Genomic DNA, 26,850 nt, shown 5'->3' on the forward strand with positions numbered 1-26,850 from the left:
AGGCTGTGGTGGTGGTGGAGGCTGTGGTGGTGGTGGTGGACGTGTGGGACGTGATGGTGTTGGACGTGATGGTGTTGGACGTGATGGTGTTGGACGTGATGGTGTGGGACGTGATGGTGTGGGACGTGATGGTGTGGGACGTGATGGTGTGGGACGTGATGGTGGTGGACGTGATGGTGGTGGTGGACGTGATGGTGGTGGTGGACGTGATGGTGGTGGTGGACGTGATGGTGGTGGTGGACGTGATGGTGGTGGTGGACGTGATGGTGGTGGTGGACGTGATGGTGGTGGTGGACGTGATGGTGGTGGTGGACGTGATGGTGGTGGTGGACGTGATGGTGGTGGTGGACGTGATGGTGGTGGTGGACGTGATGGTGGTGGTGGACGTGATGGTGGGCGTGATGGTGGTGGTGGACGTGATGGTGGTGGTGGACGTGATGGTGGTGGTGGACGTGATGGTGGTGGTGGACGTGATGGTGGTGGTGGACGTGATGGTGGTGGTGGACGTGATGGTGGTGGTGGACGTGATGGTGGTGGTGGACGTGATGGTGGTGGTGGACGTGATGGTGGTGGTGGACGTGATGGTGGTGGACGTGATGGTGGTGGACGTGGTGGTGGTGGACGTGGTGGTGGTGGTGGTGGACGTGGTGGTGGTGGACGTGGTGGTGGTGGACGTGGAGGACATAGTGGAGGACGTGGGGGTGGACGTGGAGGACGTGGGGGTGGACGTGGGGGTGGAGGACGTGGGGGTGGAGGACGTGGGGGTGGAAGACGTGGGGGTGGAGGACGTGGGGGTGGAGGACGTGGGGGTGGAGGACGTGGGGGTGGAGGACGTGGGGGTGGAGGACGTGGGGGTGGAGGACGTGGGGGTGGAGGACGTGGGGGTGGAGGACGTGGGGGTGGAGGACGTGGGGGTGGAGGACGTGGGGGTGGAGGACGTGGGGGTAGAGGACGTGGGGGTAGAGGACATAGTGGACGTGGTGATGATGGACACGGTGGTGGACGTGGTGGTAGGCGTGGTGGATGTGGTGATGGCCGTGGTGATGGCCGTGGTGGTGGACGTGGTGGTGGACGTGGTGGCCAGGGGTGGACGTAGTGGAGGACATGGTGGTGGACATAGTGGACGTGGTGGTGATGGACACCGTAGTGGTGGACGTGGTGATGGACGTGGTGGTGGTGGACGTTAACGTGGTGGATGTGGTGGTGGATGTGGTGGTGGTGGACGTGATGGTGGGCGTGGTGGTGGGCGTGGTGGTGGGCGTGGTGGTGGGCGTGGTGGAGGTTTACGCGGGGGTGGTAGTGGACGTGGTGGTGGTGGACATGGTGGAGGACGTGGTGGTGGTGGAGGACGTGGTGGTGGTGGAGGACGTGGTGGTGGTGGAGGACGTGGTGGTGGTGGAGGACGTGGTGGTGGAGGACGTGGTGGTGGAGGACGTGGTGGTGGAGGACGTGGTGGTGGAGGACGTGGTGGTGGAGGACGTGGTGGTGGAGGACGTGGTGGAGGACGTGGTGGAGGACGTGGACGTGGTGGAGGCTGTGGTGGTGGTGGAGGCTGTGGTGGTGGTGGAGGCTGTGGTGGTGGTGGACGTAGTGGACTTAGTGGCGGCAGACGTGGTGGCAGCGGATGTGGTGGCGGCCGACATGGTGGTGGTGGAAAAGTGAAGACAGATGGTTAAAGGCCCTCCTAGAGCAACGCATGCGCGCTGCCTAGGTGAGACCTAAACAGATGAGAAAATTAGCTAACTGGAAGGAAAAGTTAACTTGTGAAGGGGCAACAATCCAGGGGCAGGGAAAGGGGTCTAATTTAGTTCACATAACAATTAAAAGTAAAATTGGATGGTGTGGGAGGGAACCAAACACAAATAAAAAGGTGGGTATAACGAGTGAGTTTCCCCTCAAATGATGATAAAATGAAGAAAATCCAGAGGTGGTACTATGAAAAAAAGAGAAACAAAAAGCAGGAACGGTCAGAGGGTCTCTCCTGAAAGGGAATACAAAACAAACAGGCAACAATACAGGTTAATGAGGGGGGGTAGGTAAAAAAGAAAATTAGTGTAAACCTTTAAGAAAAACAAATTTGTTAAGTGCAATATGTGATAAAAGGCATATAGTGAATTTGATCCTAATATTCTGTGAATAGAATTGGTCTTGGAAATGTCAAGGAATTCGGTATTCTCATTGGGAGTACTCAAAATTGGTATTCTACTGATTTACTTTCTCTGCAATCATATCCAGCCCTTTACAAGAGTGCATCGCGAGATGGGGGGTTGAAATACTCACTATAGCTATAGAAAGATAAAAGGATGGAAGCAAATACCCTGGGAATGAAGAACTTATCAGCACTAAATTGATACAGCCACTCATCCAGGAAATTGTAGAGAAGAGACAACATGTCATGCCCTGGGAACAAAGATAAAAGGGGGGCATTAGATTAATGAATTGAGACAACATTGTGTGAAATATTCCGAGTGGGAGCAACACACGGACCTTCTACCTCTACCTCCACCGTGTCAATGGGCTCCACTGTGTCAATATCTGTAATGTAACCAAACATGGCCATAGCACACTGTTCAAAGGCCTCTTCCATTGTATCACCCCAAGCGTGTAATCTGCAGAGAGGACAAAAAAGAACTTTCAGAGGGTGTATAGCAGTATGGAAAGCTGGGGGAGGAGAAAGGTAGGAATGAAGTGGTGACATTAACCATACAAAGTGGAGAAGACCACCCTTCAGGCTGATAAACGTAGTCGCGGGGCAGTGGACCATGGACCAATTATCTTATCCAAAATAAGATGTTTAGGCTGAACAAACAAGCAGATTACTTCAAAGAGAGCCATTGTTCATGATATATTTACAGAAATCTACATACTGCCCTAGATCCACTAGGGGGCACCAAGTTCAAACATTACATGTACAGAACGTGGCCAAAGAAGTTATATTCTCTGGTCTGGAAACGAGCTGTCTCTGGAGAGTCCTCGACCATTTATAGACCCATTTGTGTTTGCCATTTGTTCTCGGTGCTCTCGGACACTACCCCATGTATGTTCTTTTGTTCCCATATCCCACAATATTTTAAATACTTCCCTTTCTCGGACCCTTAGCAAGTAATAGCTATCCCCTTTGCAGACAACACGGAAGAAAGCCTCTACCACCAGCTACTCACTGCACATCTGCGGTGTGATCCAGATCTGAAAGAATAAACAGATCAAGCATTAATTGAGCACCACATGAATCTGTAATGTAACATTTATGGTTAGAGACCATGTTAGAGGCTCTGCAACGTGGGTGTACCATGTTTTATTATTTTATAAGAACATTTGATTAATTATGTCCAATATACTCCACGCATTTGATAAATGTGTGCCCTTTATCCAACTTTATCATGATTTAAAATGTGCATTATGTTTGTGCACCTAATTTATCCCTATCCATACTAATATAATAAAGAGAGAGCCCAAACGTTTGAGGCGGGTAATCTCAGGAACCACAGCACCAATCACAACGCCCAATACAGCGTTGGAAAGGGCAGTTGCAGCAGAAGGACATAGGCAATGCAGACACCCACCATATACATTTAAAAGGTAAAAGAACCGTGCCAGCAAAGTAGTCCCATGTGGGCGTGTCTGCGTTGTGCTGTGGGCGTGTGCTGGGGGCGTGACAAACGCTGGGGGCGTGTGGTACGTTCCGCCCTTCATGCCATGTCTCTTATCGTGTGCTAATACCACCCTGCTCCCTTTAAATAAACCTGCACCCCATAATCATAACCCACCCTTACTCCTTAAAATACCCCAACACCCTTAACCCCTTCGAGGCTAATGACGAGCTGGGCTCGTCATGGCGCTTACCTGCCGTGCGCGGATGACAAGGCCAGCTCGTCATAAAATAATGTAAAACAATAAAACCCAGCGCAGGACGGGAAAACGCCTAGCAGCCATGGGGTTAAACACTAACCCATCTTAACTCTATAAATATACCCCTGTACCTCAAAACCCACACCTACCCCTGAACCCTAAAAATTCCACTGTACCCCAAAACCCAAACCTACCCCTGAACCCTAAAATACCCCTGTACCCCAAAACCCAAACCTAGCCCTGAACCCTTAAAATACCCCTGTACCCTAAAACCCAAACCTAGCACTGAACCCTAAAAATAACCCTGTACCCTAAACCCACCCCTGAACCCTAAAATACCCCTGAACCCCCAAACCTAGCCCTGAACCCTTAAAATACCCCTGTATACCAAAACCCAAACCTACCCCTGAACCCTAAAAATACCCCTATACCCCAAAACCCTAACCTAGCCCTGAACCCTAAAAATATCCCTGTACCCCAACACCCATACCTATCCCTAACCCCTAAAGCTACCCATGTACCCCATAACCCAAAACTATATCTGAACCCTTAAAGTACCCTAACACCCCAAAACATATACCTCAGTACCCCAAAACATATACCCCTATACCCATACTTACCATAACCAAACATTAAAACAAAACATGCTTTTGCCACTTATGCATTTACAACGAATTTCGTTGTAAATGTATGCGTGGTAAAAGCATACAAAATGTAATGCCATGCTTTATAATGGCATTGCGGAGTCATGGTACTTTCGTAATGAAAGTATGCGGAGTGATGGTATGCGGAAAGAAAGTTGCGGAATAATGGGTGTTTACCCTCCCCCGGTAAGCACATTGGTGGCCCACATCTCCAGCAACATCCTCATATTTTTTTCACCACCCATTTTAAAAATGCACAGGTCTCTCTCATGGGTGGCCAGCACCGACATACACTTTTAGACACACCTCCCGCCACAAGTTCTAGAATTGCGAACTTTAGAGCTGGGGAGCTACGTTCGAATCTCGGCATCAGCTCAACACCCTGTGTCTCCCCGTGCCTACCACAAATGAATGTGTTCTTCTGTAATGTAAATTGTGCTCATGCCATGTTGTCGAGTTCGCGCTATATAATATTGCAAGGAAAAATAAAGTAGGGAAACTCGAGCTCACACACTACTGAACGTGAACTCTAAAGTGCATCAGCAGTGCACTGTGAATCGGAGCGTTTCACAGGCCTGTCACAGATAAGAAATGCTATCAAAACTAAATCCTACAAAACAATATATTGGCCAGCAGCAATTCATACCCGGACAACGTCGGGACGAGCTGCTAGTATACAGTAAAGCACATTTCTTATAACAAATTTTTGAACCAAAACTTGAGTTCGCCTATCCCGCATAAGTATGCATTTATATCTGCACCAATATTGTATTACATCGTTGGTAAATGATTAGAGATGATTATATCAAATTCACAATTAGCTATGTCTGCTTATACCCTCTTTGGTCCTCTTTAAAAGTCTGTAACGCCCCAAAGTAGGTGTAACTTTACGCTGCCTACTGGCGCAAAGTGAAAGGCTAATTTCCTACAACAATCACATGACACCAATACTATATTTATCGTTGGTTTGTAGTGTATGAAGCATGCATACTGAAGGCTGGTTCAATGCACGATGTTACACTACATGGTATTTTATTAATAAACCATGTGTGGAGCTACTTTGTGCCGTGCGTGCTTTGGTATTTGTAGAGCACACTTATCATCGGTGTCTCTTCATAGTGATGAGGTTGTTAGGGGTCTGCATTAGCACAATAGTGTTTTTTTTTTTTAAGAGGTCTTCCTTCTCTGATATCAATCACAAACAGGCATTTGCAATGCAATAGGTCTCACAATTGCGAGATTTTGAGCTTTTGGCATTGTAAATGACAATGCTTTTTTTTATGTGTTATGTGTTTTAAAAAACTGCAATAATAGAAGGAATTTACATTTACAATACCAATAGGTCAAAGTTTCTAAAATACGAGACCTATTGCATTGCAAATGCTTGTTATATCTGGTGCTGGGCAGGATTTGGTTTCTCAACAGCTGTTCGGAATGTGGAGGTCGAGGACTATAGCTCAGGGATGATGGTGGTCCGAGTAGAATTGTGGGCCTGAGTGCTATGTAAATTATCCTGCAGTGAGAAATTGTAATTAGATATATATTCTCTGGTAATTTTAGCAGGATGCAACTGTTAGCTCGTACTGTCTTTAAACTGTGCTATAATTTCTGAATATAATAATGTGAAGACAGCTGTTAATATTTCTTTGGCTCTTGTAGAATGTTTAACTTTAAGGCTATACTTTCCTTGGAGGTTATATTTTGGATAAATAAAAATGATGTCTGTACCCAAATCAAAATGTTTTGGCAAGTCATAGTTTCGTTTGATTTGGTGGGGGGAGGGGGGGTCCACACTTGAGCCTCCTGGCCTATGTTTTCACGCACATACTCACTCCCCACGTCTAAATATGTTGAATGACAAATCCGGTTTTCAGTGCACTTCACAAAAAATAAACTAGTCAGTTTTGCAAAAGTCCTGCCGATACCACGCAATGCCGTCATTAATCTTAATCTCAGAAGAGATCAAGGAGGACCCTACTCACATGGGAACCAGGGCATTAAATTATATTAAAAGACAACGGCTCCTGTGGACTAGTACTAAAAATATATCCTTAACTATATAGCTAAATAGCAATTCAAAACGCACAAAAAGGGCAATCAGGGATGTCAAAAAAGGCTGCACCATCAATTTGAGAGAGTACTCAATATTGTTTATAAACCAAAAGCACTAATCACAAGATTGTACAGTTATATACAGCTTGTCACATAATCATGTGAACACAAAAAGAGAAAAGGTGCACAGTGTCCCAAGTGTACATGTGAAACCAAAAACATTAAATACATAAACAACATATATTGATTACATACACAAAGGTTTCTCATAACATAACAAGTAGAAAGGAAAATGACCAAAGTGTTAATAGTGAAAAAATCGTAGTGTCTATGTATAATCGTAGGCACTAATTGGTGTCTGCGGGTGGCGTTCTTGTGGGCTGCGTAGCTTTCTGGTGTTCATTCACGGATCCAGCTTTCGGCAGGTTTGCTTGGAGGCCTGGAGGTCTTCAGTGAACCAGCTGGCTTTCTTTTTGGTGTGGCTGTTGGAGGGTTTCTTGAGCGGGGCAAGGGTGTTGGCGCAGTCATCGATCCACTGTCTGAAGTTGTGGGCGGCGGGGTCAGTCTGGTCTACGAGTGGGTTCTGGGCGAGGGTGGTGGTTAGCTGGTCTTCGGTGACTTTGCTCCAGCAGCGGCAAGGCATCTGTTGGGTGCGGTGGTGCGGGTTGTGTTTCCGGAAGGTGAAGTGGATGCAGCGGTGGTCGGTCCAGTGGAGTTCGGTGGTGTGGTTGAAGGAGACTTGGGAGCTTGCGGAGAAGATGGGGTCAAGAGTGTGGCCGGCGGAGTGGGTGGGTGTTGTGACGAGTTGTCTGAGTCCGAGGTTGGCGCTGTTGTCGTTCAGGGTGGAGGAGTTGGAGTCGTGGTTGTTCTCGAGGTGCAAGTTTAGGTCCCCGAGGAGGATGTAGTCCGTGGAGGGGAGGGCGGGTGTGTAGACGAGGGTTTCTCAGAGTGTGGTGTTGGGGGTCGGTGTGGATCTGGAAGTGCAGGTGTTCGGCGGTGCCGAGGGTGTCGTCGGTGTTTGTTGAGACTTTAAGAGTGTTCCTGTGGACGATGGCGATTCCTCCTCCTACTCCGTTGGTGCGGTCCTTGCGGATGATCTTGTAGCCTTCTGGGATGGCTATGGCGATGTCGGGTGCTGAGGAGGGGTTCAGCCAGGTCTCCGCCAGGAAGGCGACGTCTGAGGTGTTGGAGTCGAGTAGGTCCCAGAGTTCAACGGCGTGTTTGCGGGCGGAGAGGGTGTTGAGGAGAATGCATCTGATGTATTTAGGTTCTTTGGTGGGTGAGTTGGTAGGCTGGATGCTGGTGAAGAAGTAGTTCCGGCAGGAGAAGGGCCCTTCGGTGCGCTTCGGGGGGGGGGAGGGCCAGGCAGCAGGTGCGTGATCGTCCCGCATTGAGGGCGCTGGAGTCGTAGCGGAGACGGGCGTCGTGGCGTTCGCGAGGGTAAGGGGTTCTGGCGCTGGGTGTGGTCCAGGCGCACTCGGGCTTACCTTAGGCGTGCCAGCGGCGCGCCCGCTGGGCGGCCTCCATATGAGGGGAGGTGGGAAGGAGGAGCAGCTGGGAGGCTGGAGCGGGGCGGTGAATGGGCGAGCAGAGGGTCGGGCCGCGGGGACGTAGCAGCGGGAAAAACGTGTGGAATACGGCGTGGGGAAAACAAAAGGCAAGAACAGGGCAAAGAAAAAAATGGCAGGGGGAAAAATAAGGAGATAAGGCAGGAGGGAAAAGGGATTTAAGGCAGTGAGAGAAACACAACAGAAATCAATACAGCAGCGGTAAAATAAGACCATGCCAACCAAGCAGTGCAGCAGCATGGTGAGCGACCTGCCTAAGAGCAGGGTCAAGGGTCACTCCTTTCACCGCTGCGCGGCCTCCATGTGAGGGGAGCGGGGCCGCAGGGAGGGCAGCAGCGGGAAAAACGGGTGGAGTACGGTGGGGGAAACAAAAGGCAAAAACAGGGCAAAGATGGAAATGGCAGGGGGGAAAACAAGGAGATAAGGCAGGAGGGAAAAAGGATTTAAGGCAGTGAGAGAAACACAACAGAAATCAATACAGCAGCGGTAAAATAAGACAATGCCAACCAAGCAGTGCAGCAGCGCGAGGAGCGACCTGCCTGAGAGTAGGGTCAACGATCGCTCCCCACGGGTGACCCTTGAGCACACACCTCTGCACAGCATTACTACACACACCTGTGTTACACACACATTCAGATATCTTTGCATTTCACAGCACATGCCGCCGCATACACAAAGTCGTTAAGTTATACACGACGTTCCACAGACCCTCTGAGCCCTCTAAACATGGAATTATTGAAGCACGCCTCTAGGCACAGATTCTCAGAAACACACACCTCGCTCTTGTAGTCATTTGCTCCCCCACCTCCGTAACACAAAACTTCTGATTGCAAGCAGAGTTTAGAATATATTCCAGATGAACACATAAAAAAAGAAACTTCAGTGGAGTGAAGCGGTATGTGGCTGAGAAACTGGATTTCTTTTCTCCCTCTGTACAGGTTTGACTAACAAAAATTTGCTGGTTGCTGTGTATTTCTGTTCTTTCAGTGTCTATAGCTGTGTGGTCCTTCGATGTGGGACATGCCATTTCTCCCCCTGCCCCACATGTGGCCTGGGGGATGGGGTGAACTGCAGAAAGCAGGCAAACTCTGCTCTTTGGTGCCTGCGTGCAGAGAGGGGGCGGGGGCTAGGTGTGCAGCGCACATCCCCTGACACTGCGATGCGCCTCCCCTTAGGTTGGATGCTGAGCTGCTGGCCTTTTTATCTCCAGATGCCAGAGAAGGGGGCATTGCAGAAAGGAGGGATTGGGGTAAGAGAGACGCCACAGGAACACTGCCAAGACTCTGCAGGAAAAACTGGCTTGCCCAATCCTGCACAATCCAGATGTTACATGCAGCGTGATGCATAAGCAAAGGATATTTCAATTCCTTTTTAGGTAAAAGGAGGCTAGTTTTTCCTGGGAAAAAACATTTATACCAAAATTTCCTTAAATACGAACAGCATTTATTTCAATATAAAAAAAAAGAACCTAATTTCAACATATTGCACGTCGAGACAACCCGCACAGCCAATATATCATAAAAGTTGCCCTACAACTTGAGTGCTTGTGCAAACTTGCAGATCAGAGCGCCCCTCCTCCTCGCCCCAATAAGTGCTCAGACCATCGCCCATGACACGGGAACTGAAACACGCAGCTCGCTGTACATTCCTCCTCACACATACCTCCTTCCAGCGCAAGAGCTGGTGTGGGTTTCCAAGTGTCCTCCTGTAGCTGGGCCCTGGAAGTTAAGCGTGCTCCCCACTCAGTGGCAGCTGCGCGTCTTCACCCAGGTTCCCTGCAGCAGAGCACCCAACCCGCAGTGCGCACCTTCACGGCCGGGACCTGCGCTGCTCCTCACCCCGAGCCTGCCGTGCAGCAGCAGCATGACTGCATGCTCTGAGTCACCGCCTGAGCCCACACACGCCAGCGAGGGAGCGAGCGCGGGAGGAGGCCCTTGCTGCATGCGGGATAAGGATTAGCCAATCCGGACCCAAGGGGCTGTCGCTGCCTGTGCAGTCGCAGTGTTGGACTGAAACCAGCTCTCCCACTCCACGGTGGCGGGTGTGTCTTGTGACCGCGTGCCGTCCTCCTTCCTGCAGCAGCTGTATAATTACACCGTTTTTTCAAATAAAGTAAAAAAAGGATTGTAAAATGTAAAAAACAAGCGCGGTACCGCAAAGGCTGCTACGTGTTTAGATTTGCATTGCGCTTTCACTTTAAGTGAAAGCGAAATGCATAAATAAACACGCGGCTGACTTTGCCAAAGCCGAATGAGAAGAAAGAAGTGCGTACAGACTAATGAAGGAGAGTGTCACGCCGCCAGTAAAGCATCCAGTCCCGGTGGGCGGGGCTAAAACTGGACAGGGTGGTCAACTAGGAGAGTCTAAAGAGCCTCAAACAATAGGAAGTCAGGGATTAGCATGCGCGATGATGCTAGCGAATGGAAACAGGGGGTGGAGACTACACTCCACTTCCAAAACTGTATTGATTACAAGATTTATTTATTTATTTATTTCGAGTTTTGTATAGCGCGTAGTTACCCTAGAGCATCCCAGATCTTGTTCCAGAGCAACATATAGCAGTCAAGTGTATTCAGAGGCATCAGTTAGGAAAGAGGTGCGTTTTGAGGAGTTTGCGAAACCGGAGAAGACAAGTCTCCGAGCGCAGACTCAGTGGGAGTGCGTTCCAAAGAATCGCTGTGTTCACTGAGAATCTTCTCCCCCCACCTGTACGTGCCTTTTTAACTTTAAGAATTTGAGCAAATGTTTCTGATCTGAGCGCAAGGCTCTATTGGGCTTGTAGGGCACAACTAAGTTCTTCAGGATAGGAGTTCCCTTGTCCTGAAGAATTTTATGCGCAATGCAAAGGGACTTAAATTTGACCCTTTCGCGCACCGGGAGCCAATGCAGCGCCTTCAATGCGGGTTTGACCGCCTCATTGAGGTACTCTTAAGAAGCCGTGCTGCAGCGTTTTGGATCTGTTGGAGTTTGTTGAACGTTGCTTCAGGCGCACAGAGAAAGATAGCATTACTATAATCCAATCTTGATACGATCAACCCCTGGATAAGCAGCTTTCTGGATGGCGGTGGAAGAAGGGACAGAACTTTCTGAGCTGAGCGGAGAAGACCAAAGCAGACTCCCGCCATTTTTTTCGCTTGGGTCCTGAAAGAGAGGTCTTGTTCCAGCCAGACCCCAAGACTCTTAATCTCCTCCTTTGGACTTGGGAGCTCGCCCAAACAACTGGGCCAGATAGTCGGAGGGAGTGTGGGTCCTTTGTGTCCTAAAAGCATTATTTCGGTCTTTGAGCCATTCAGCTTCAATGCCGATTCACAAATCCTATTATAGACTTTGGACATGCAGGAGTGCAGCGTATCTGGACTTTTAGCAAGCTGGGATAAGGTGACCACCAGCTGAGAATCATCAGCGTAGCTCACGATTTGGATACCAAATGGGGCAACCACAACCACATCCTCCAGGGGGGCCATATACACATTAAACAATGTGGGGCTTAGGGATGAGCCCTGTGGCACACCACAATGAGGGGGATTGACGCTGATTGTGCGCTGCCTTCACATACCTGGTAAGTCCGGTCGCTAAGAAATGACGTGAGCCATTTCAAAGCCGTCCCTGTCACTCCTACATCTGACAGCCGTTGAATTAGCACTTGGTGATTAACAGTGTCGAAAGCCACACTGAGATCCAGGAGGATCACTGCCACTGATCCTCCCGAATCCAAGATGCTTCTGGTTTCCTCAACGACTGCCAGAAGAGCGGTGTCGGTGCCCTGACCCGGCCGAAAGCCTGTTTGCGAATTACGCAACAGGCCATTGGACTCAAGAAAGTGTGATAGATGTTGGTTCACCAAACTTTCCGCGATTTGACTGAGTCCAGGAAGCAGAGAAATAGACCTGAAATTCGCCGGATCCGATGGATCTAGGTGAGGCTTTTTTCAGGAGGGCTTTCACAACTGCTCCCTTCCAGCTCGGTGGCACAAGACCCCGTGCATGGCGAGAGCAGCGCATGCACTCTGCTAACACCAGGTGAGACCTAAACAAGCATTTACAATGCAATAGTCTCGGCATTGTTAAAGTTAGAGCTATTGGCATTGCTCATGACATTTTTATTGATGTTTTTGTTTTTAAAACATCAATAAATGCTTCATCCCTCGCAAATGCGAGACCTATTGCATTTGCACCCACACACAGAGCCACACACACAAAGCCACCCACACACACATACAGAGCCACGCACACAGAGGCACCCACACAGAGCCACACACAGTCATTCACATAGAGCCACTCACACACACAGAGCCACCCACACAATCATTCCCATAGAGCCACCCACCCACACAGAGTCATTCCCACAGAGCCACCCACACACACAGAGCCACCCTCACATAGAGCCACCTACAAAAATAGCTACATACACAGAGCCACACAGACAGAGCCACACACACACAGACAGAGCCACACACACACAGACAGAGCCACACACACACAGAGCCACACACACACAGAGCCACACACACAGAGACAGAGCCACACAGAGGGCCAGAGCCACACACACTCACACACACACAGAGCCACACACACACACAGAGACAGAGCCACACACACACACACAGACAGAGCCACACACACACACACAGACAGAGCCACACACACACACACAGACAGAGCCACACACACACACACAGACAGAGCCACACACACACACACAGACAGAGCCACACACACACACACAGACAGAGCCACACACACACACACAGACAGAGCCACACACACACAGAGCCACACACACACAGAGCCACACACACACAGAGCCACACACACACAGAGCCACACACACACACAGACAGACACACACACACAGAGCCACACACACACACACAGCCACACACACAGAGCCACACACACACACAGAGCCACACACACACACAGAGCCACACACACACACAGAGCCACACACACACACAGAGCCACACACACACACAGAGCCACACACACACACAGAGCCACACACACAAACCGAGCCACACACACACACAGAGCCACACACACACACAGAGCCAAACACACACACACAGAGCCAAACACACACACAGAGCCACACACACACACAGAGCCACACACACAGAGAGCCACACACACACACAGAGCCACTCACAGACAGAGCCACACACAGACAGAGCCACACACAGACAGAGCCACACACAGACAGAGCCACACACAGACAGAGCCACACACAGACAGAGCCACACACAGACAGAGCCACACACAGACAGAGCCACACACAGACAGAGCCACACACAGACAGAGCCACACACACACACACACACACAGACAGAGCCACACACACACACACAGACAGACAGAGCCACACACACACACACACACACACACACACACACAGAGCCACACACACACACAGACAGAGCCACACACACACCGACCGACAGAGCCCAACACACACACAGACCGACAGAGCCCAACACACACAGAGTCCAACACACACACACACACACACATCCCTCAGTCTAGGTCAGCCACATGCCCATCTCTGCCCAGTAACGCCCCAGGAAACAGAGGCAAGAAAAAAAAAGGTGACAAACAGGGAACATAGGCAAGAAAACGGAGCACAAGCAGGGAACAGAGGCAAGAAGATCGAGCACAAGCAGGGAACAGAGGCAAGAAAATTAAGCACAGGCAAGGAACAGAGGCAAGAAAATTAAGCACAGGCAAGGAACAGAGGCAAGAAAATCGAGCACAAGCAGGGGACATGGGCAAGAAAAAACGCTCACAAGCAGGGAACAGAGGCAAGAAAAAACGCTGACCAGCGGGGCATAGAGGCAAGAAAAAACGCTGACCAGCGGGGCATAGAGACAAGAAAAAACGCTGACCAGCAGGGAACAGAGGCAATAAAAAACGCTCACAAGCAGGGAACAGAGGCAAGAAAAAACGCTGACAAGCAGGGAACAGAGGCAAGAAAATCGAGCCCACCCCACTGATTTTGCTAAGATCTACCCCTATCTTTTCCACATCAATACACCGCACCCCCTCCAATACAGCCCCACCCACTCCAATCTGCCCCACAGCCCTTCCCAATCTGCCACAATCTACCCCCATCCACCCCACTTCATTTCAATCCACTCCAATGTACCATGCTCCACCCCCAAACTCCCACGCTCCACCCCCAAACTCCCACGCTCCACCCCCAAACTCCCACGCTCCACCCCCAAACTCCCACGCTCCACCCCCAAACTCCCACACACCACCCCAATCTAGCCTGATACACTAAATTCTACCACACCCCACCATAATCTACCACATTTCACCCCACTCTACACCACCTCACTAAAATCCACCCATTCCACCCCAAGTCAAGCCAAGCCACCTCACCCCACCCCAAGCCTTCCCATGCAAAGCCAAGCCATCCCAATTCATCCCACTCAACTATACTATAAGTGAAATCCAGCGATACAAGGAAACACAAACGTCTTGGAATGAATTAGTTGATGGTGGTGATGGTGAAATGGTGACAGTGGTGAGGTGCTGAGAACCGCAGTGAAGGAGGAAGCAGTATGACACAGACATCTCCAAGAAAATATTCCCAAGGCCTGCAGGTCACGTGCTCATTGACAGTCCAAATAAACCGTCATTACGTCCTGAGCAAACGCTCCATGTGCACACGAAACGCATCTGTGAAAGCCAACAAATCTAAACAAAAGAAAAAAAAAGAAAAGAAAAAGCCCAAGCGGGTATCAGCAGCTTCGGTTTGAGGAGAAGGGAGGGCGGGTTCTGAAAACAAACAAAATAAGTCTGCCTCGACTGCTCGACAGAGAGAAAACACTGCCTCCGCCAGGAATACACACACCGGCTGGCATGGAGGGTGCCCCTGGGTGGTGGGGGGCTGGAGTGTGTGTGTGTGTGTGGGAGGGGGCACTAGTACAAAGAAAGCCCATAAAATGCCGCCCCGCCCCACTGCACACTGACTGCGCCCTACTGTACAACAATAGCAAAGTTAACACTGAACAGGCCTGGAAAAGTCACCCCGAGTCTTGCACAAGACGTCATCCTAACGGCCTGAGGGGGGACCACTGGCATGAAGGGTTTTTGGCAAAGTAGTAGTAACACCACTACCACCCCCCGCCACACAAAAATAAAGGGGCCTCTCATTCTATGACTGCATCATTCTACGACTGCACAGTGCACGATTCCTGATGGAAGTCTTCTAGGGAGTAAGATACGGTCTTACAACACTCAGCGGATGATACAATGCCTATAAAACAAGCACTGGTAAAGACAAAAGGTCTGGTGCTAAAGTATGCAACACACGTCTGTTTTTCTATGTGTTACCACATTAAAGGCAGACCAACTATGGGCTCTGCCAATGCTGATTTTTATTTTAAGCACCTGTGAAATATTTCTAAGAGCCCGTCGGCTAAATTTGTGTGAGTATTTCCTGGTTTGTCCCATTTGTCACGTGCAGTCTAATATAAAGCAAAGTGCCAATGAATTAATCAGACAACATGTTTGAGTTTAGAATCCATCTGATCAGATGTAAACTTCCCCAGAGTGCTTCTAAGCGCCCTAGCCTCCAAGGACACACCCACCCATCCATGCAGTAGAATTATAAGCACGCCTGCAGGTTAAAGCATCTGTTATGATGTCATTCTTGCCGTAGAGGGGTGCACACTCACTGCTCAAGTCACAGGGACGCCCATCCACTATGTATGAAAGGCCGGCGCTCCTCCACCCGCATTATTATGGGCCGCGCGTCATCACTCGCCCGCTCTTCTGAAGACTGAATCTTAACATTTCATTTCCAAGGGGCTTGCAGGACCCCCAGCTCCCCCCCCCCGCTGCCGGTTATTGCTCGCTTGATTTATGATGCATTCATGCCCCCCTCCCCCTTCCCGGTTGCACTGCTTGAACCCACCGTACAACGCTTCAACCACATGCAGTTGCCATAGAAACCGCGGAGGTCAGGCCACGGGGAGAGGGGAGAATCCTACCCGACCACTAATATCTAATAATTCCTTGCACGTGGCGAGGCGCTGAGTGCCGCGGTTAGAGGCTTTCCTGGTCAGCAGAGAGGTGTGAGATTGGGGGCCCTGGGAGGCGGGGCGTCTGCAGCAATACCAAGTGAACCTGGTCCTGCAAGGTCTTCTACGACAGGGTAGGGCTAGTTGGGAGTTTGATAAGGACATTTTGCTCCTTTCCTGACCCCCACAGTCATTACGTCAGCATGTATGTAGCGCACTTCTATAATCAGTATGGCCTTGTAGCACTTTCAGTACCTGGGAGCGCGGTCTATATGGTTGTGAGAATACTTACAGGTTGCATTCCTGGTGGCCTGTGCCTGGGTGGAGGTTTACTGCGATGTAATGGCAGGTACCCCTTTTCTTGGAGAAATTAATCTCACCTTTCCTCGCCCGATACAGTTTAAAAGAAACAGTGTATTTTACGCAGAGGGTAATCTTGCAGTTCAAACTCAAAACGAAAAAAAAAACGAGTGAAAAGCACAGTGCACGAGCAGCACGGTGAGCGTGACGAGGATGGCAGAGCGCGAGAGGTAGGCCAGCCTGCGGGCCCACAAAGCGCCCACCATCAACGGCCGCCAAGCAGGGGCCGGAGCGGACACGGAGCAGCGCGCGCCACCGCCTTGGGGGCCCGCCTCTCAGCGCCGCTGCCTGCCATTTTCCGCAGGCTTCTGCTCCTAACATTTTTTTTTTTTTAATTTGGTATGCTGAATGCCATCATGGACGGGCAGGTAGATCAGGAGGGCCAAGGCATTTAGTCTGCCTACACCAAGTAAAAAACATTTATAATGAATTCTACTCACCACATTTCGCCATGGTGCATCTTAGCGCAGCGTAGTGATTCACCTAAAGGGGAACAGTCTGCAACAGTCTGTTTTCAGTCGTGAACCTCGGACCACGCCATGATCACCACCATGTTTCTCCGAGGAGAAGCAGAAATGCCTCGGAGAAACCATCGTCATTTTTGGGATTGAGGGACGTGTTTTTCTTTCTCTCCTCTTCCCATTGGCTGGAAAGTAAAATTCCATCCAATGGGAAGAGGAGAGAAAGAAAGTAAAAAACACACCCTCTAGTCCGTAAAAAGACGGGGCTTAAACGGACAGACGCCCCTCTCCTCCAATGGCTGGCCTTCGTTTAGGAAGCCAGCCAATGGAGCAGAGGGGAGGGTTCAAGCCTCCTACTCTAAGACATAAGATCCCGCCGGCGAGACTGCGCAAGTGCAGCCTACGCAGGCCGAGACCTAAAAAGGGGGGACAAGGAGTTAATAAAAGGTTCAGAACCCTTGCTCCCAAGACCAAGTAGGAAAACACTAAAAGTGTATCTGTGCCTATGGTAGTGTGTGTCAGGATGGATATATAGCAAAGTAGAGGGGTTCTTCCTAAATAGGAAGTAGTGCCCTCACACATCCGTGAGGGTGTCATGCTTCATCATCGAGCTTAGCTCCTCGTGGGGTCGGCGCTGCAATAACCCACGGGCCCCGCGAAAGGGCTCTTTGGCAGAAATCTTTTAGCAAAATAGCTGTGATAATGAGTGCGGGTGTTTGAGATGAATAAAGTGGTGAGTTAAACTCCCCAAGGCATACCAAAAAGATACATTTAATCCAGGGCCCCCTTTAATGCTAGGAAGCAAATGGCAGACAGTGTATGGAGGCAGACAGTGCCTGCATCACCCCATGATAATTATTGATCTTTTAAAGGGGTGGGGTTTAATATCTTTCGCAAATCGCAGGGACTGAGCAGTACTGTCTTAAGAAGGGTTCAGGGATTCTACCCATCTCTCTGAAAACTTTTAAAGAGCTGGTTTTAAATAGTGCATTTTAGAGTACAAGTTTCACATCCATTTGCAATAAGCCAGAGAATCTTAAACGTTACTCCTGTTACAACTCGGAACCTATAACCCAAATACTCTTGCCGGTTGTATTTCTGGGGACAGTTAAATGTAAATGTACAGGTATTTATATAGCGCAAATCACCGAGCGGTTTCTAAGCGCTTGCTTAGGGAACCCGTCCTGGTATTCCCCTGTGAGATAACCCCGGCAGGGTATCCGCAAGGTGAAAGCCAGGCATCCCGCCGCGAGGGGCCGTTGTGGAGATTAAGCAAGCTATTGCCCAGAGTCGCAGAGTGTGAACCCGTGAATCGAGTAGGCACCGGAGCGAGAATTGTCGAATCCATGGACAATTTAGGACTCAAGACCCCGCCGAGCCGGGAATTGAACCCTGGTCCCGGGCTGACCTCTGCTTCCAGGTCTGCCTCCTCTAACCAGTGAGCCACACTTCTCCACTGGAAAATCAGTTTTTTGGTGGCCGGCTCACATCAAAGGCCATTTTTAAAGCCTTTAAATATAATGAGCCTGACCTGATGCACTTTAAGATGTGCCCCCTCGCTGTCAGAGAATGAAAATGGGCTGCTCAGGGTATCACAGCATGAGGTGTACCTGTCCCATAGCTCCCTCAGGGTATGACAGAGACTTCAAGGTGCTGCTGATGGGAAGCCATTAGAACTTGCTTTGTAGGATAGAAGGTTGGTGATGAGGGTGGGTGAGGGCCAGCAAGGGGGCTCTTCGGTTATTTTTGTCTCTTCCCCCTGCATGGAACAGGCATAGATAAATGTGTCTCTGAAGTTCTCCTATGCTTGGCAGAAATTAACTACTGCATTCAATAGGGGAAGATTGTGGCATTAACCAACTTTGAAACTGTGAAACCAGGTTTGAGTCCCAGCATCAGCTCAACATCTTGTGATTCTGGGGAAATCGCTTAATCTAAACAAGCCACAGACAATGTATCTAACTGTCTGTAAAGTTATCTGGGGCTCATACAAAGCACTCCAATGACTTTGGGACGATTTTGTACTGTATAAAGTTGCATGCATGTAAATAAATGTAAACTATTTTTTGGGGGTGGGGAAGTTCAACACTAGCATCATTCACTGTATTGGAACGTACACATAATGCTGGCAGCAAGTAAAGCCAAAACAAATGCACCTATCTCCAGTATCTGGGCATTAGAGGGACTCTCTCAAGTACTGTAAAAAATAAACTGAAATCTAAAAAGTCCAGGTTGAGCGTAAAAGGCTGTCTAGGTCTATGCCATTACCTGTTCCCCACTAGACATTAATCAAAACATTCACAGCAAATGTATGGATAAAAAAAGCAATTAAACAGGAATTCCTAATATTTTTCATAATTCACATTTTTCCATTGGAATATTAATCTCCAATTATCGTGCTGGCCCTATAAACCTGAGAATAATTTCATTACTGCAAATACGTGCCAACACATGATCATTACCAAGCAGTGTATTGCGAAAGGTTGTAATCTGCAAATGTGGGCCACTTTACTTTTTTTAGGTCGAGCAGACCTTACTCTCAATGCGTGAGCATTGAGAGTGTCTGCTTCAGACCTTTTGCCGCCCGTATGGGGAATGAGTTGGGAATGAGGACACCAATCTGTTACGAGCGTTTTTCCTCGCGGGAGCGCGCGTCTGATACCTGCGCATGCGCGGTGCAAGCCCTGGCTCTCACACAGACACAGGCAGCCCCCACCCCTCTGCATGCACGCACGCACACACACAGGCGCAAGCCCTCGCTCACACACAGACACAGGCAGCCCCCACCCCTCTGCATGCACGCACACACACACAGGCGCGCGCATGCACACGCAGGCACACTATCCCCTGCCTCGCATTCTCTCAATCACACACAGTCACGCATGCGCACACACACACGCACGCACACACGCATACACACAGGCCTTCACATTAGCCCTGGCCCTCCCCTCCCACTCACCGGGCTCTTTCGGCGTGTTTCGTGTCTCCTCTGCAGCGCTGGTCGGAGTCGGCCGGCTTCACTGCTTCCTCGGCGGCGGCGGGCGGAACTTCCTGCTGGATTGCAGGCCCCGCCCCCGTCTCAGCCAAAAGTGCCTGACTTCCGGTTTACACGGAGCAGGGCTGCGGCGGTGATTTCGAATGTTCATTAAGTTATTGAATGTTTTTTTTACTGCTTTTAACATAAAAATGCGGGCAAAGCCAATAAAATATAGTCTTGTGACTACCCTGCGCTTGTTTTTGCTGATGTTGTTGTGGTGGCGAAACTCCAGAGCAGTTTCAATACGTGTGTTCTGATTTCGCTTTGCTGCCCTTTGAGTGTGATATGTACGGTCAGGGGCATTTAGGAGAAGGCGTTGCGTACATCCTTTCGTTTGGTCTCAGCTAAACTACCCAAGGCCATTGTTTTTATGTGCCCGTGCACGAGCTTGCCGTTTGCTCAGGCATTTCTCCTCCCCCTAATTAGTCACCCCTGCTGTTGCTGCCCACGGCCGGCCGTACTTTGTCTCCCATTCCCCCCCCCCTCCCCACAGAAATTCCAAGAGCTTGTTAACGATGCTTTCTCTGCTGTAGCTATATACCAAGTGAGAAGTGGGCTGTTTCAGAATGTAGACACTTCAGTGGCTGGTTCTTGTTATCTTTGCCGAGGTCTGTCTGTATGGGAGTAACCCAATTTTCAATGACAGCCCGTGATTACGGGAAGGAATCACACCAACCCCCACTTGTTAAAGAAGCGTGAGCGGTTATTCTGCACAAGAGAGGGTCTATTTCGAACATAAGACGAACTCGTCCTGCATTAAGGCACTGAACTAGGCGGGCATCTAGCTGGAGTCGTTTAAAAAAGCATGCGTCTGGCGTGGGGTCTGTGAGGTGAAAGGTTGAGTGCTGAATTATGTTGACGTCGGAACCCACAGAGTTCCTGAGGGTTCAAGAACTACCATTGTCACCTTCAGACACAGCAAGGCCCCTCCCGTTAGGCAAGGCTGAAAGCAGGCTCACAGGCAGCATATTAATGAAGAGAGGCTTAATCCCAGAAGAAAACCAGCACAAGTACGCGACTCACCCTCACCCTCACCCCCCCTCACCCCCACAACCCCTCACAACAACCCTCACCCCCACACCCCCTCAATCTCAAACCCCCTCACTCTCACCCCCCCTCACCCTCACACCCCCTCCCCCTCACACACCCTCACCCTCACACCCCCTCACACCCCTACCTCCACACACCCTCACACCCCCTCACCCTCACCCCCACACACCCTCACCCTCACACCTGCTCACTCTCACATCCCCTCACCCTCACACACCCTCACACCCCCTCACCCACCCTCACCCTCACACACCCTCACCCTCACATCCCCTCACCCTCCCTCACACACCATCACACACACACCCTCACACCCCCATACCCCTCACCCTCACACACCCTCGCACACACTCACAACCCCTCACACCCCCACACCCTCACACCCCTCACCCTCACACCCCCCTAACCCTCACATCCCTTCACCCTCACACCCCCTCACCCTCACATCCCTTCACCCTCACATCCCTTCACCCTCACATCCCCTCACACACCCACCCTCACCAGCATAGCATAACAAAACACAGCATAGCATAACAAAATACAGCATAGCATAGCATAACAAAACACAGCATAGCATAGCATAACAAAAACATGCATAGGATAGCAAAACATAGCATAACAAAACATAGCATAACAAAACAAAGCATAACAAAACAAAGCATAACAAAACAAAGCATGACAAAACAAAGCATAACAAAACAAAGCATAACAAAACATAGCAAAACACAACAAAGCATAGCATAACAAAACATAGCATAACATAACAAAACATCGCATAACAAAACAAAGCACAAAACATAATAAAGCGTAGCCAAACACAACAAAACATAGCATAGCCAAACAAAACAAAACATAGCATAGCATAACAAAACAAAACATAGCCTATCATAGCAAAACATAGCATATCATATCAAAACATAGCAAAGCATAACATAGCATAGCAAAACATAGCAAAACATAGCAAAACATAGCATAGCAAAACATAGCATAACAAAACACAACATAGGATAGCAAAAAAAAGCATAGAATAACAAAACAAAACATAGGATAGCAAAACAAAGCATAGCATAGCATACAGCATCACTCAGCACCACCACAGCATCACTCAGGGGCACCACAACAGCACTATGCGCTACCACAGCATCACTGAACGCCACTGCATCACTTGTTCGCCATCACAACATCACTCAGCGCCACCACAGCATCAATCTGTGCAACCATTCAACAACTGGTTCAAATATTTTCTCTCAATGTTTCAAGCTTTATTACAAATGTAACAAAAAGATGTTAATATTTCACTTCTGTTCTTGGATTTTCGTCACAATAAAATACAATGAACATAATCTTCACAAAAGTTATTTACTAAAGTTTAAGCTATTGCCATTATAAATTACTATGACTTTTATTTAAGTATTAATTATTTAAAAAAATTAAAAGCCATTGTTATTTGTAATATCAATACATGCAAGTCACGTACATACAACACATATTGCATTACAAATGCTATAGGTGTCATATTTGCGAAAGTTAAAACTATTGGCTTTATAAATGACAAAGCTATAATTTCGCTATTTTCAAAAACAAAACATAAATAAAAAATGTGTCATTTACAATACCAATAGCTCAAACTTTCCTAATGCGAGACCTATTGCATTGCAAATGCTTGTTTTTTTAATCTGCCCAGGCCCAATTGTGTACCAAATTGAACCCTGCTGGTAAGTGCAGACACAGACATTCACATATTTAGACATCTCTCCACCAATTTTTATTTAGGGATGCTGAGACAATAGAGGAAGGAAAGAAGGCATGGATGTGATCTGGGAAGGGGGCTGCGCTGCAAAGGAGGGAGCTCAGAGAGAAGCAGCAGCCCCATATCGGGAGGAAAACTAAAGAAAAGCTGAGGATGTGGGAGAAGAGCGGTGGCTGACAGGAGGAGCTAGGTTGAACGAGAAAGACAGTAAACAGTGAAAGCAAGAGGCCAGAGTGTAGTAAGAGATAACAGAAGGGAGGAAGAGGTAGGATGGAGAACGGAGGATTCCAGCAGCTGAAGTAGGGAGAGAAAAGAGCTGGGATAAAGAATGGAGCTGAGGTGTATGTATGAGGTTGATCTGTACTCAGAAGTGAAGAGATGGAGCTTTGTGTTCCTGCTTATTTGGAAACTACTCATGGTATTCGCAGGACTGGGGGAATATCACCCTAATTTTGGTCTTGAAAAGTTGATAGGTTTGGGACTCTCTTTGAGCCATGGTCTTGCGCTAGACTCCGTACCTGTGTTGACAACAAAACTTGGGAATTGGGCATAAGCAGTGTTCCTATGCATCAAGACCAACACTATCAAAGATATTTAAGTTGTACTTCTTCCACATGTCAAAATTGTCTGCATTTGAATCAGCTATTCTCCAAAAAAGCTTTGTTGATCTTTGCCCCTCCCTCCCTTTTTTAACACTCACCCACACACACTTTCTATTCGTAGCACTCCACAGATTCAAATCCTGAACAGGGCCTGTTATTATCTCAATCGAGCAACGCTGTAGGCTACCTGCCTTAAATGCGCCACGAAATATGGTTTATGACAAATCCCATTTTCCTGGCTGGAACAAGCCGTTTGAAAACCTGCAAAAACAACAGGTGATGGACCGAATGAGGATCAATGTCACACATTCAACCCAGTCAAAAGATCTGGGTCCTAATCCATCGTTTTTTTGCACTCCACACCACCCTGGGTTAGACAATGGCGATATGCAAATCAGCTCTGACCCTGTGCCCCATGGGAACAGTCCAGTCCGAACTACAAAAGCCATGTCCTTCCCAGAACGGAATCAAGCATCCGAGGACCGGACCGGTTTCGAGGTAACACCTCTCATCAGCCCGGCTAGCTTGACTCCAGTGGTGTGGAGTGCCTGGGACCCACGTCTGGGCATCCCCAGTACACTTATAGCGGAATTGCAAAAACAACAGGTGATGGACCGAATGAGGATCAATGTCACACATTCAACCCAGTCAAAAGATCTGGGTCCTAATCCATCGTTTTTTTGCACTCCACACCACCCTGGGTTAGACAATGGCGATATGCAAATCAGCTCTGACCCTGTGCCCCATGGGAACAGTCCAGTCCGAACTACAAAAGCCATGTCCTTCCCAGAACGGAATCAAGCATCCGAGGACCGGACCGGACTCGAGGTAACACCTCTCATCAGCCTGGCTAGCTTGACTCCAGTGGTGTGGAGTGCCTGGGACCCACGTCTGGGCATCCCCAGTACACTTATGGCGGAATTGCAAAAACAACAGGTGATGGACCGAATGAGGATCAATGTCACACATTCAACCCAGTCAAAAGATCTGGGTCCTAATCCATCGTTTTTTTGCACTCCACACCACCCTGGGTTAGACAATGGCGATATGCAAATCAGCTCTGACCCTGTGCCCCATGGGAACAGTCCAGTCCGAACTACAAAAGCCATGTCCTTCCCAGAACGGAATCAAGCATCCGGTCCGGTCCTCGGATGCTTGATTCCGTTCTGGGAAGGACATGGCTTTTGTAGTTCGGACTGGACTGTTCCCATGGGGCAACAGGGTCAGAGCTGATTTGCATATCGCCATTGTCTAACCCAGGGTGGTGTGGAGTGCAAAAAAACGATGGATTTGGGCCCAGATCTTTTGACTGGGGGAATGTGTGACATTGATCCACATTCGGTCCATCACTTGTTTTTGCGTTTGAAAACCTGCAGCAGGCCTAAAAGCCATGTTAGTGAATGCAACAACATGGCATTGAGCCACTTTGTAGCTATTTATCCCAATCCATCTCTCTATGTCCACATTTCCCTATTCTTTCACTTGTGATGATGGGTGGTTATTGACTTCATACAGGACTTAAAATAATTGTAACTGCATTTATATAGCGCTTAATACCCTAGACGAGGCATCAAAGCGATTTATGCCGGGCAGCTTACTGCCTTGGGACCCAAGGTAAATGGTTAGTTCAGTGTCATTGGTTACTCTTCGTTATTTATTGAGATTAGTCTTGCACACTCACAGCAAACCACTCCATGCAGTCATTTCAGGTTTTATTTTTTATGCTGGACTAAAGTAATAGTGGTAGGTTGTGATCCTTAGAGGGGGCAGGGTGAGATCAAGCACATGGTTAGTAGGAAGTTAGAGAGTATTAGGTATGGTTAGGCTGCATAAGTAATTATGACTTTCAGCAGAAGGAGGAGAGATTGTGATCTTCTAAAGGAGTTGTGGGAAATTTGCTGCAATAGAGAATTGTCAAACGTGCATGTGTCGAAGTAGGTTGTGCGCAGAGAGAGGAGGCATGCAGAAGATGGAAGGAAACGGACATTGAAAGAAGAAAAAAGTAGAGGCAAAAAACAGAAGTTTGAATTGAAGGACAGTTTTTTAACGACGGATTTAAGGAATGTAGTGAATCTATTTGAGACAGCATGCAGTTTGAGGATGGAAGAATGTAGAAAGAAACAACATTATTTACTTCTGAAGATTGTTCTATAGTGGGACATTTTAATGGGTACTAGACTCTGGTAAACCGTCTATCCGCTGCTAGGTTACTTCTAGACCACCAATCCAGCCAATTTAGCTGATAAGCTCAAGGGTTGAAAGTGAAAAATAATGACTGGATACATATGTTGAAAAAATAAATGGGAGACAATGTACACAATGAAAAGGAGATTCTGCTGTTCATCCTCAGATTTGACTCAGAGAATAATTTATAAAGTAGTATGGGATACATTTGAATGCCTCTTGTTTGCATGCGCACCACATGGAAGATGAGGACACCTTACTTGACAGTGGAAGTGTATCACATGGCTGGAGGGCGAGGGATGCAAACACCGGGTGAGTGAAGGGATAGTGAGAGGGCTCCCTTTACAATTCCAATTAACACTTTTGTTAGCAAATTGCTGCTGATTACAATTCCAGGAGCTCTGTCCTTTTTGTAGATGCTATGGGTGAGTAGGGGTGGAGCAACAAGGTGAAGGGGACCCTTTAGGTGAGGACAAGCATTGGTCTACCTTAACCACACTTCAGTGGAGAACCCTCACACTTCTTTGTGCCTTTGTTGTGGGAGCTCCAGGGTACAGACAGCCCTGCTGCGAGGGGCATCCCTTTACAAAGACTTTGTTTCGAGTGCAGCCTGGAAGACATTTGAAATGTAAACTTACTGAGATTTACCATTCCTTTATCAGGAAATGTAGCTCCCTCCAGCCTAGTGTTTTCCGACATGGGTTATGTGACAGAGGTACAAAAGCCACAGAAGGATCGAACCAGGCTTAAGCCAGATGCATGGCTCTGCTCGAGGGTTGCTGGGCTCCCCGTGTTCAAAACAAACCGAGCCTTCATGTGGCTTCTGTCTGCCACCCTTGCTCTAACCTCATGCACCAGGAATTAAAGACAAGCATTAACTTTTCATGTAAAACATGACAGGGGAAAGAGATAGCCATGTAATGTCTGAAATCGCGCAGTGTGAAACCAGAAAAACTGATGTAAATTCCGGCTTCCCCACTTGACCAAATTGTGTGATTCTGGGCAATTGTTTTATTTCACTTTGCCTCTTTTTTCTTCTTTATCACATTTGAGAGCACGTTGAAATACATGACTTCATGACGTACACTGTGCAAAACCTTCTCTTCCGTTTGATTTAATTATAACAGCCTAGGCCACCCAAGAGGTGCACGCGACAAATAACTTGCCTCTTGGTTCACTAATGGCATTGTTATCATGGCAGGGGAGACAACTTGTTGGTAGAACTGGAATCTTGGGTGAGCAGCACAGGGATAATTCCCCGGACACAAAC

The 26,850-nt window shown here is 48.6% G+C and overlaps 1 protein-coding gene across 4 annotated transcripts in view; it reads right to left on the reverse strand.

Moving 5' to 3' along the window:
* Positions 1 to 26,850, reverse strand: part of TSLIG1 (tRNA splicing ligase complex subunit 1) — a 56,165-nt gene that overhangs the window by 25,709 nt on the left and 3,606 nt on the right. Inside the window, exons 2-4 of one of the 4 annotated variants that reach the window (XM_086955707.1) lie at positions 3,162 to 3,186; positions 2,488 to 2,609; positions 2,318 to 2,400 (exon numbers count right to left, since the gene is read on the reverse strand). In XM_086955707.1, coding sequence (XP_086811833.1) covers positions 2,318 to 2,400; positions 2,488 to 2,609; positions 3,162 to 3,186 — 230 coding nt within the window. Of the gene's footprint in view, positions 1 to 2,317; positions 2,401 to 2,487; positions 2,896 to 3,078; positions 3,187 to 26,850 lie in introns of those variants that run through there. The other 3 variants (XM_086955709.1, XM_086955708.1, XM_086955706.1) reach the window with 3 other exon arrangements.

Source organism: Lissotriton vulgaris, chromosome 2_1, assembly GCF_964263255.1.
Source record: "Lissotriton vulgaris chromosome 2_1, aLisVul1.2, whole genome shotgun sequence".
Classification (NCBI taxonomy): domain Eukaryota; kingdom Metazoa; phylum Chordata; class Amphibia; order Caudata; family Salamandridae; genus Lissotriton; species Lissotriton vulgaris.